The 12,700-nt window shown below is 43.5% G+C and overlaps 1 protein-coding gene across 1 annotated transcript in view; it reads right to left on the bottom strand.

The window, feature by feature from the left end:
• The window catches only part of LOC133657045 (hemicentin-2-like), a 40,734-nt gene extending 28,610 nt beyond the window's left edge, over positions 1-12,124 (bottom strand). The window contains exons 1-5 of the mRNA XM_062057929.1: positions 11,974-12,124; positions 3,533-3,802; positions 3,143-3,472; positions 975-1,217; positions 658-888 (exon numbers count right to left, since the gene is read on the bottom strand). Coding sequence (XP_061913913.1) covers positions 658-888; positions 975-1,217; positions 3,143-3,472; positions 3,533-3,802; positions 11,974-12,019 — 1,120 coding nt within the window. The 5' untranslated portion in view covers positions 12,020-12,124. The remainder of the gene's footprint in view (positions 1-657; positions 889-974; positions 1,218-3,142; positions 3,473-3,532; positions 3,803-11,973) is intronic.
• Between the last annotated feature and the right edge of the window lie 576 nt (positions 12,125-12,700).

The raw sequence follows: 12,700 nt of genomic DNA, 5'->3' as shown, positions 1-12,700 counted from the left end.
TAAATGTTAAATTAAATCTAAATGTTGAATCTAAATGTAAATGTTGAATCAAAATCTTAAATGTAAATCCATCCATCCATTTTCTACCGCTTATTCCCTTCGGGGTCGCGGGGAGCGCTGGAGCCTATCTCAGCTACAATCGGGTGGAAGGCGGGGTACACCCTGGACAAGTCGCCACCTCAAATGTAAATGTTAAATGTAAATGTTGAATGTAAACAATGAAAGTGGTTATAATGGAAGTAAGTCAACATGACTGCAATCATGTTGTGTCCAACAAGCTAATGTTTGTGTGTGACACAATTATGAAGCAACAGTGCAGCTAAATAATTGACGCACAAAATCTTTAGCAGTGCTTTACATTTCGCAAAAAATTCAACTATTAAGTGTGATTAAAATGTAGCTTTTGACAGCACCAGTCAAAAGTATTTGAGATTTGACCAAATGTTTTGCAATGTGTGTTAATATTTGAGTTAATTGGTTTGTTTTGATAAAAAAAAACTGTTTGAATACTTAAAATATAATTCATCTTTGAAATAAATATGTTCGGAAATGTAAAATGGAGTTTGACTTTGGAGGTTGCACGGAAGTCTTGTCTGCCTTTTCACTTTCTTAGTTGTGTGTCTTTTCCCCGTTGCCGTGCCAACAAGAGTGACTCACATTGAACGTCCAGCTCCACTGTGGCGTTGGCGCTGGAGTACATGTTGGAAGCAACCACCACGTACGGCCCCGCGTCATATCTGGTCAGGGGCTCCGAGAGCTCCACCTGCTCTCCGTCTTTGTACCAGCTGACCTGCGCCTTAGGGAAGCCCTCCACAGCGCAGGGGAGGTTCTGGCCCAGAGAAGTGTGCTCCATCACGTGGTGGAGGACTGGACACGTCACCTGTACGTCTGCAAGGGGGAGAAAAGCTCTCCTGTTTATCATCTTGGTCGCACTTTGCACCGCCTCATCATACAATCTTGCCTAAGTTGTGTACCGTCATGCAGGACCACCAGCTCCACCTGCTGGGTGGCAGACTTGGCGCCGTCTGCTTGGATGAAGTACTGTCCTGAATAGTCCCTGGTCACAGGAACCCAGGGGTTCACCGTCCTCCCGTCTTTTAGCCATTTGACCACAGGGGTGGGATTGCCTTTCACGGGGCAGAGGTCCTGCAGGGTCCTCATAGAATGTTCCTGCACTCTGAGAACTTCCCAGCCAGAGCACTCAAAGTGTGGTCCGTCTGAAGAGGAATAGAACACAGGAAGACAATCAAGAATGAATGGATAAGATGTTTCTATCTACATAAGTTCATTTATCACGGCCAGGCCCGGAAACAATTGACAGCAATAAAGAAGGATTTACTGTATTACTCTTGACCAGAAGTACAACGCCCAAAAGCAGTGAAGTTGTCAGGTTGTGTAAATGCTAAATAAAAAGAGAATACAACAAATCCTTTTCAAATTATATTCAATTGAATAGACTGCAAAGACAAGATATTTCATGTTCACACTGAGAAACTTTGGTATTTTTTGCAAATATTAGCTCATTTGGAATGTGATGCCTGCAACATGTTTCAAAAAAGCTGGCACAAGTGGCAAAAAAGACTGAGAAAGTCATCAAAGACTTATTTGGAACATCCCACAGGTGAACAGGCTAATTGGGAACAGGTGGGTGCCATGATTGGGTATAAAAGCAGCTTCCATGAAATGCTCAGTCATTCACAAACAAGGACGGGGCGAGGGTCACCACTTTGTCAACAAATGCCTGAGCAAATTGTTGAAGAACAACATTTCTCAACAAGGAATTTAGGGATTTCACCATCTACACTCCGTAATATCATCAAAAGGTTCAGAGAATCTGGAGAAAACCAACATTGAATGGCCGTGACCTTGGATCCCTCAGGCGGTACTGCATCAAAAAGTCACATCAGTGTGTAAAGGATATCACCACATGGGCTCAGGAACACTTCAGAAACCCACTGTCAGTAACTACAGTCGGTCGCTACATCTGTAAGTGCAAGTTAAAACTCTACTATGCAAAGCCAAAGCCATTTATCAACAACACCCAGAAATGCTTCGTTGGGCCCGAGCTCATCTAAGATGGACTGATGCAAAGTGGAAAAGTGTTCTGTGGTCTGACGAGTCCACATTTCAAATTGTTTTTGGAAACTGTGGACGTTGTGTCCTCCGGACCAAAGAGGAAAAGAACCATCCGGATTGTTCTAGGGTGAAAGTGTAAAAGGCAGCATGTGTGATGGTATGGGGGTGTATTAGTGGTCAAGACATGGGTAACTTACACATCTGTGAAGGCACCATTAATGCTGAAAGGTACATACAGCTTTTGGAGCAACATATGTTGGCATCCAAGCAACGTTACCATGGACGCCCCTGCTTATTTCAGCAAGACAATGCCAAGCCACGTGTTACATCAACGTGGCTTCATAGTAAAAGAGTGCGGGTACTAGACTGGCCTGCCTGTAGTCCAGACATTGAAAATGTGTTTGGCATTATGAAGCCTAAAATAGCAGAAGGGAGACCCCCGGACTGTTGAACAACTTAAGCTGTACATCAAGCAAGAATGGGAAAGAATTCCACCTGAGAAGCTTCAAAAATGTGTCTCCTCAGTTCCCAAACCTTTACTGAGTGTTGTTAAAAGGAAAGGCCATGTAACACAGTGGTGAACATGCCCTTTCCCAACTACTTTGGCACGTGTTGCAGCCATGACATTCTAAGTTAATTATTATTTGCAAAAAAAAATAAAGTTTATGAGTTTGAACATGAAATATGTTGTCTTTGTAGCATATTCAACTGAATATGGCTTGAAAAGGATTTGCAAATCATTGTATTCCGTTTATATTTACATCTAACACCATTTCCCAACTCATATGGAAACGGGGTTTGTATTTTTTCTGTCAAAATGAAAAAAATCCATTACATTTAGTGAGGAAATATGAAGTACTTTGACACATATCATTTCCAGGTGTTTGCAGGCCAGATAAAATGATGTGGCAGGCCAGATAAAATGATGTGGCAGGCCAGATAAAATGATGTGGCAGGCCAGATAAAATGATGTGGCAGGCCAGGTTTTGGCCCCCGGGCCTTGACTTTGACACCTGTGCTCCAGATTTAAGGTGTGTGTAGTCAATCAGAAATGGATTGTACTCACCAACAACAGAGAGATTGAACACTGGTGAAAAGACACTGAGTTCTGGTCCCTCTGGTCTCAGGTCCAAATAAGCCTCACATCGGATCTGGTCATCCATTTTGGCAGAATAATCATATGAAGAGATCAGCTCAACAGGTTCCTTAGTGTGTGCGTGGTGGTTGGACGCATGTAAGAATGTATTGCTGCTGCTGCTGTGCCACTTCACAATGACTTGGGACTTGGGCGCTATTTTGCCCACCTCACATTTCAAGTCAAGCACGTCTCCTTCTTCCAGCACAGCACTGCGGACTGGAGTCCCCTCCTGCTTGATGTCGATGCTCTCTGGGAACGCTGCAGAAGGAAGTGATCAGAGATCAACTATTGATTCCCCATGAGAGACTCCACACTTACTGTAAACGACCACGTCCAGCGTCTTGGAGCACTGCTTCCTGGGACTTCCCGCCGATGGGTTGATGTAGCATTTGGGCGAGATTTTCCAGGTCGTCAGCGCGTCCACGCTCCAGGTCAAATGGCGGCTTTGCGTAAGGCTGGTTCCTCCCACTGTTGCTTCCCAGCCCATCCCGCTGTACAGGGGGTCTGAGGAGCTGCAGTTGACCCACACGGGGTCTCCGTACTTCACCACAACCCTGGAGGGGCTCAGCTGGATGGGGCAGGGGGCGCCTACATAATAATAATAATAATACATTGGATTTGTAAAAGCACTTTGCATTGAGCAAACAACCTCAAAGTGCTACAGTGCATTTCAAAAAACAAAGAAACAACAACGCTAGAACCACAAATAGCTGCCCCCAACAAGTAAAATAAATAGTAAAAAAAAAATACATAAAAACTAGACCAGCCTAATAGCTAGAACTAGCACACATATATCACATATATCTTAAAAAAGGGTTTTTTTTAAAAAAAAAAAGGGTTTTTAAGCTTTTTTTAAAAGCATCCACAATAGTACCGAATATGATTCATTTGTATCGCTTACTGGGGTTCAATCCCCACCTTCTACCATCCTAGTCACGTCCGTTGTGTCCTTGAGCAAGACACTTCACCCTTGCTCCTGATGGCAGCTGGTTAGCGCCGTGCATGGCAGCTCCCGCCATCAGTGTGTGAATGTGTGTGTGTGTGAATGGGTGAATGTGGAAATAGTGTCAAAGCGCTTTGAGTTCCTTAAAAAGGTAGAAAAGCGCTATACAAGTACAACCCATTTACCATTTACCATTTATATATATATCAGCATCTTGATATGCCACACCTGTGAGGTGGGATGGATTATCTTGGCAAAGAAGAAATGCTCACTAACACAGCTTTAGACAGCCTGGTGAACAATATTAGAGAGGAATATGTCTATTGTGTCGATAGTAACATTTTTACATCTTTGAGTTCAACTCATGAAAAATGGCATCAAAAACAAAAGTGTTGCGTTTATATTCTTGTTCAGTATATTTCAATGCTATTGCACAATAACAAGGCAGGACTAGTTTCATTTAAAACACAAATACATTTTCCACTCCATCTCTCAATCAGTTTGGGAGTCCTTGGCCCGGGAAACTTTGAAGTCCCCTGCTTTAGATGAGTCAGTGTGCAGCTTGTACAGCAATGTAGATGTACTGTACACTGAACATGAGTCGACACACACATGATTGTCTAAATAGCTGGCAAGATAAAAGTGTCTTGCCTACAGTTCAGCATGTTGGTGTTAGCTTCAAGTCATCCCCAGAGTGAAGCATGGAGTTTAAAATGTGACCTTCTGAAGCAGAGCATGATCCCCCAGGGAACCAAGCCCTATGGTAGCCCTCCGACATTAGAAGGAGCGCAAACACACCTCCAAAGTCTCCAAACACACCTTCAAAGTCTCCAAACACACCTCCAAAGTCTCCAAACATACCTTCAAAGTCTCCAAACACACCTTCAAAGTCTCCAAACACACCTCCAAAGTCTCCAAACATACCTCTAAAGTCTCCAAACACACCTCCAAAGTCTCCAAACACACCTTCAAAGTCTCCAAACACACCTCCAAAGTCTCCAAACACACCTCCAAAGTCTCCAAACACACCTCCAAAGTCTCCAAACACACCTTCAAAGTCTCCAAACACACCTTCAAAGTCTCCAAACACACCTCTAAAATCTCCAAACACACCTCCAAAGTCTCCAAACACACCTCCAAAGTCTCCAAACACACCTCCAAAGTCTCCAAACACACCTCCAAAGTCTCCAAACATACCTCTAAAATCTCCAAACACACCTCCAAAGTCTCCAAACACACCTCCAAAGTCTCCAAACACACCTCCAAAGTCTCCAAACACACCTTTTAAGTCTCCAAACACACCTCCAAAGTCTCCAAACACACCTCCAAAGTCTCCAAACACACCTCCAAAGTCTCCAAACACACCTCCAAAGTCTCCAAACACACCTTCAAAGTCTCCAAACACACCTCCAAAGTCTCCAAACACACCTCCAAAGTCTCCAAACATACCTCTAAAATCTCCAAACACACCTCCAAAGTCTCCAAACACACCTCCAAAGTCTCCAAACACACCTTCAAAGTCTCCAAACACACCTCCAAAGTCTCCAAACATACCTCTAAAATCTCCAAACACACCTCCAAAGTCTCCAAACACACCTCCAAAGTCTCCAAACACACCTTCAAAGTCTCCAAACACACCTCCAAAGTCTCCAAACATACCTCTAAAGTCTCCAAACACACCTCCAAAGTCTCCAAACACACCTCCAAAGTCTCCAAACACACCTCCAAAGTCTCAAAACACACCTCCGAAGTCTCCAAACACACCTCTTAAGTCTCCAAACACACCTCCAAAGTCTCCAAACATACCTCTAAAGTCTCCAAACACACCTCCAAAGTCTCCAAACACACCTCCAAAGTGTCCAAACACACCTTCAAAGTCTCCAAACACACCTTCAAAGTCTCCAAACACACCTCCAAAGTCTCCAAACATACCTCTAAAGTCTCCAAACACACCTCCAAAGTCTCCAAACACACCTCCAAAGTCTCCAAACACACCTCCAAAGTCTCCAAACACACCTCCAAAGTCTCAAAACACACCTCCAAAGTCTCCAAACACACCTCTTAAGTCTCCAAACACACCTCCAAAGTCTCCAAACATACCTCTAAAGTCTCCAAACACACCTCCAAAGTCTCCAAACACACCTCCAAAGTCTCCAAACACACCTCTTAAGTCTCCAAACACACCTCCAAAGTCTCCAAACATACCTCTAAAGTCTCCAAACACACCTCCAAAGTCTCCAAACACACCTCGTAAGTCTCCAAACACACCTCCAAAGTCTCCAAACACACCTCCAAAGTCTCCAAACACACCTCCAAAGTCTCAAAACACACCTCCAAAGTCTCCAAACACACCTCCAAAGTCTCCAAACACACCTCCAAAGTCTCCAAACACACCTCCAAAGTCTCCAAACACACCTCCAAAGTCTCCAAACACACCTCCAAAGTCTCCAAACACACCTCTTAAGTCTCCAAACACACCTCCAAAGTCTCCAAACATACCTCTAAAGTCTCCAAACACACCTCCAAAGTCTCCAAACACACCTCCAGTCTCCAAACACACCTCCAAAGTCTCCAAACACACCTCCAAAGTCTCCAAACACACCTCCAAAGTCTCCAAACACACCTCCAAAGTCTCCAAACACACCTCCAAAGTCTCCAAACACACCTCTTAAGTCTCCAAACACACCTCCAAAGTCTCCAAACATATCTCTAAAGTCTCCAAACACACCTCCAAAGTCTCCAAACACACCTCCAAAGTCTCCAAACACACCTTCAAAGTTTCCAAACACACCTTCAAAGTCTCCAAACACACCTCCAAAGTCTCCAAACACACCTCCAAAGTCTCCAAACACACCTCCAAAGTCTCCAAACACACCTCCAAAGTCTCCAAACACACCTCTTAAGTCTCCAAACACACCTCCAAAGTCTCCAAACATACCTCTAAAGTCTCCAAACACACCTCCAAAGTCTCCAAACACACCTCCAAAGTCTCCAAACACACCTTCAAAGTCTCCAAACACACCTCCAAAGTCTCCAAACATACCTCTAAAGTCTCCAAACACACCTCTTAAGTCTCCAAACACACCTCCAAAGTCTCCAAACATACCTCTAAAGTCTCCAAACACACCTCCAAAGTCTCCAAACACACCTCTTAAGTCTTCAAACACACCTCCAAAGTCTCCAAACACACCTCCAAAGTCTCCAAACACACCTCCAAAGTCTCCAAACACACCTCCAAAGTCTCCAAACACACCTCCAAAGTCTCCAAACACACCTCCAAAGTCTCCAAACACACCTCTTAAGTCTTCAAACACACCTCCAAAGTCTCCAAACACACCTCCAAAGTCTCCAAACACACCTTCAAAGTCTCCAAACACACCTCCAAAGTCTCCAAACATACCTCTAAAGTCTCCAAACACACCTCTTAAGTCTCCAAACACACCTCCAAAGTCTCCAAACATACCTCTAAAGTCTCCAAACACACCTCCAAAGTCTCCAAACACACCTCCAAAGTCTCCAAACACACCTCTTAAGTCTCCAAACACACCTCCAAAGTCTCCAAACATACCTCTAAAGTCTCCAAACACACCTCCAAAGTCTCCAAACACACCTCCAGTCTCCAAACACACCTCCAAAGTCTCCAAACACACCTCTTAAGTCTTCAAACACACCTCCAAAGTCTCCAAACACACCTCCAAAGTCTCCAAACACACCTTCAAAGTCTCCAAACACACCTCCAAAGTCTCCAAACATACCTCTAAAGTCTCCAAACACACCTCTTAAGTCTCCAAACACACCTCCAAAGTCTCCAAACATACCTCTAAAGTCTCCAAACACACCTCCAAAGTCTCCAAACACACCTCTTAAGTCTTCAAACACACCTCCAAAGTCTCCAAACACACCTCCAAAGTCTCCAAACACACCTCCAAAGTCTCCAAACACACCTCCAAAGTCTCCAAACACACCTTCAACACACCTTCAAAGTCTCCAAACACACCTCCAAAGTCTCCAAACACACCTCCAAAGTCTCCAAACACACCTCCAAAGTCTCCAAACACACCTCCAAAGTCTCCAAACATACCTCTGAAGTCTCCAAACACACCTCCAAAGTCTCCAAACACACCTCCAAAGTCTCTAAACACACCTCCAAAGTCTCCAAACAAACCTCCAAAGTCTCTAAACACACCTTCAAAGTCTCCAAACACACCTCCAAAGTCTCCAAACACACCTCCAAAGTCTCCAAACACACCTCCAAAGTCTCCAAACACACCTCCAAAGTCTCCAAACACACCTCCAAAGTCTCCAAACACACCTCCAAAGTCTCCAAACACACCTTCAACACACCTTCAAAGTCTCCAAACACACCTCCAAAGTCTCCAAACACACCTCCAAAGTCTCCAAACACACCTCCAAAGTCTCCAAACACACCTCCAAAGTCTCCAAACATACCTCTAAAGTCTCCAAACACACCTCCAAAGTCTCCAAACACACCTCCAAAGTCTCCAAACACACCTCCAAAGTCTCCAAACACACCTCTTAAGTCTCCAAACACACCTCCAAAGTCTCCAAACATACCTCTAAAGTCTCCAAACACACCTCCAAAGTCTCCAAACACACCTCCAAAGTCTCAAAACACACCTCCAAAGTCTCCAAACATACCTCTAAAGTCTCCAAACACACCTCCAAAGTCTCCAAACACACCTCCAAAGTCTCCAAACACACCTCTTAAGTCTCCAAACACACCTCCAAAGTCTCCAAACACACCTCCAAAGTCTCCAAACACACCTCCAAAGTCTCCTAACACACCTCCAAAGTCTCCAAACACACCTCCAAAGTCTCCAAACACACCTCCAAAGTCTCCAAACACACCTCTTAAGTCTCCAAACACACCTCCAAAGTCTCCAAACATACCTCTAAAGTCTCCAAACACACCTCCAAAGTCTCCAAACACACCTCCAAAGTCTCCAAACACACCTCCAAAGTCTCCAAACATACCTCTAAAGTCTCCAAACACACCTCCAAAGTCTCCAAACACACCTCCAAAGTCTCCAAACATACCTCTAAAGTCTCCAAACACACCTCCAAAGTCTCCAAACATACCTCTAAAGTCTCCAAACACACCTCCAAAGTCTCCAAACACACCTCCAAAGTCTCCAAACACACCTCCAAAGTCTCCAAACACACCTCCAAAGTCTCCAAACACACCTTCAAAGTCTCCAAACACACCTCCAAAGTCTCCAAACACACCTCCAAAGTCTCCAAACACACCTCCAAAGTCTCCAAACATACCTCTAAAGTCTCCAAACACACCTCCAAAGTCTCCAAACACACCTCCAAAGTCTCCAAACATACCTCTAAAGTCTCCAAACACACCTCCAAAGTCTCCAAACATACCTCTAAAGTCTCCAAACACACCTCCAAAGTCTCCAAACACACCTCCAAAGTCTCCAAACACACCTCCAAAGGGACCAAGTACCTTGCTGAGGAAGCTGAAGATGAAGTGGAGTGGCCACATATATCTCCTTCACAACCTCAACACAATGAAGTGCTGGGAAGGAAGGAAGGAAGGAAGGAAGGAAGGAAGGAAGGAAGGAAGGAAGGAAGGAAAGAAGGAAGGAAGGAAGGAAGGAAGGAAGGAAGGAAGGAAGGAAGGAAGGAAGGAAGGAAGGAAGCTGACATACAAAAACAACTTTTACTTCCCATATTTGGATGAAGTTTGATGTGTTGTCGGCGCAGTGCCAGCACCGAGGACCTCGCCACACAATCCCGAGCTCATCTAAGATGGACTGATGCAAAGTGGAAAAGTGTTCTGTGGTCTGACGAGTCCACATTTCAAATTGTTTTTGGAAACTGTGGACGTCGTGTCCTCCATACCAAAGAGGAAAAGAACCATCCGGACTGTTCTAGGGTGAAAGTGTAAAAGGCAGCATGTGTGATGGTATGGGGGTGTATTAGTGGCCAAGACATGGGTAACTTACACATCTGTGAAGGCACCATTAATGCTGAAAGGTACATACAGCTTTTGGAGCAACATATGTTGTTATCATGGACGCCCCTGCTTATTTCAGCAAGACGATGCCAAGCCAGGTGTTACATTAACGTGGCTTCATAGTAAAAGAGTGTGGGTACTAGACTGGCCTGCCTGTAGTCCAGACATTGAAAATGTGTGGCAGCTAAAATATGAGAAGGGAGACTTGAACAACTTAAGCTGTACATCAAGCAAGAATGGGAAAGAATTCCACTTCAAAAATGTGTCTCCTCACTTCCCAAACCTTTACTGAGTGTTGTTAAAAGGAAAGGCCATGTAACACACTGGTAAAAATGCCTTTTTTGCAATGTGTTGCTGCCATTACATTCTAAGTTCATGATTATTTGCAAAAAATAACAAAGTTTTCCAGTGTGAACATGAAATATCTTGTCTTTGCAGTCTATTCAATTGAATATAAGTTGAAAAGGATTTGTTGTATTCTCTTTTTATTTAGCATTTACACAACGTGACAACTTCACTGCTTTTGGGGTTTGTATGTAAAAGTTTACTTTTTATAGTATTCCCCCTTGAAATGTTGGCTTTTGGAAGATACCATATTAAATATACACAATGCTGATGTTATGCCTCATCTGCAAAAACAAAACGTGGCCCTTAAGCCCCAAGGTTTGCCCACCAGTACAGTACAGTACAGTACAGTACAGTACAGTATAAAGAGTAGAGTATATACAGTAGAGTAGAATGCATGCCTACCTGTGGCAGTGAGGTACAGTATAGTACAGTACAGTACAGTACAGTACAGTAGAGTATAAAGAGTAGAGTATATACAGTAGAGTAGAATGCATGCCTACCTGTGGCAGTGAGGTACAGTATAGTACAGTACAGTACAGTACAGTACAGTAGAGTATAAAGAGTAGAGTATATACAGTAGAGTAGAATGCATGCCTACCTGTGGCAGTGAGGAGAAGCCCCACCAGTACAGTACAGTACAGTACAGTCGAGTATAAAGAGTAGAGTATATACAGTAGAGTAGAATGCATGCCTACCTGTGGCAGTGAGGTACAGTAAAGTACAGTACAGTACAGTACAGTACAGTCGAGTATAAAGAGTAGAGTATATACAGTAGAGTAGAATGCATGCCTACCTGTGGCAGTGAGGTACAGTAAAGTACAGTACAGTACAGTACAGTACAGTCGAGTATAAAGAGTAGAGTATATACAGTAGAGTAGAATGCATGCCTACCTGTGGCAGTGAGGTACAGTATAGTACAGTACAGTACAGTACAGTACAGTCGAGTATAAAGAGTAGAGTATATACAGTAGAGTAGAATGCATGCCTACCTGTGGCAGTGAGGTACAGTAAAGTACAGTACAGTACAGTACAGTACAGTCGAGTATAAAGAGTAGAGTATATACAGTAGAGTAGAATGCATGCCTACCTGTGGCAGTGAGGTACAGTATAGTACAGTACAGTATAGTACAGTACAGTAGAGTATAAAGAGTAGAGTATATACAGTAGAGTAGAATGCATGCCTACCTGTGGCAGTGAGGTACAGTATAGTACAGTACAGTATAGTACAGTACAGTCGAGTATAAAGAGTAGAGTATATACAGTAGAGTAGAATGCATGCCTACCTGTGGCAGTGAGGTACAGTATAGTACAGTACAGTATAGTACAGTACAGTCGAGTATAAAGAGTAGAGTATATACAGTAGAGTAGAATGCATGCCTACCTGTGGCAGTGAGGTACAGTATAGTACAGTACAGTATAGTACAGTACAGTAGAGTATAAAGAGTAGAGTATATACAGTAGAGTAGAATGCATGCCTACCTGTGGCAGTGAGGAGAAGGCCCACCAAGAGCCGCACAAACAACATCCTCTGGCAGATGGAATGGTCTCCGCTCCAACAACAGTTCCTCTGTGGTTGCTTCCTCTTCTCCTCCACTTGTGGCTCTGCCGCCTCCTACAAGTCCAAGTCCAACTGGAGGGGAGTGAGAGAAGAAGAGAGGGAGGTCTGTTCAGTGGAAGTATCCTGTCTCCAAGGACTAAACGCCATGGAACAGGACAAAGTTCTACATCTTTGTCCCATACCATTTTTTGGGGAATCTATGTAAGACAAGAAAACATATCTATATATAAATATATTACAGCAAGAAGTATGTGGCTAACAATGCAGCTAATGGAGTAATCTATGCCGCCCAAAAATACACCAACAATACTTCATTTACATCTCCTGACCTGAATATTGACCGAGTGTTAGCGATGTTGTTAATGTACACTAGCGTTCAAAAGTTTGGGGTCACATGGAAATGTCCTTATTTTTGAAGGAAAAGCACTGTACTTTTCAATGAAGATAACTTTAAACTACTCTTAACTTGAAAGAAATACACTCTATACATTGCTAATGTGCTAAATGACTATTCTAGCTGCAAATGTCTGCTTTTTGGTGCAATATCTACATAGGTGTATAGAGGCCCATTTCCAGCAACTATCACTCCAGTGTTCTAATGGTACAATGTGTTTGCTCATTGGCTCAGAAGGCTAATTGATGATTAGA

The sequence above is a fragment of the Entelurus aequoreus genome, linkage group LG09 (assembly GCF_033978785.1).
Source record: "Entelurus aequoreus isolate RoL-2023_Sb linkage group LG09, RoL_Eaeq_v1.1, whole genome shotgun sequence".
Lineage (NCBI taxonomy): Eukaryota > Metazoa > Chordata > Actinopteri > Syngnathiformes > Syngnathidae > Entelurus > Entelurus aequoreus.
Note: the sequence above shows the minus strand (reverse complement) of the source record. Positions and strands in the feature narration are given on the sequence as shown.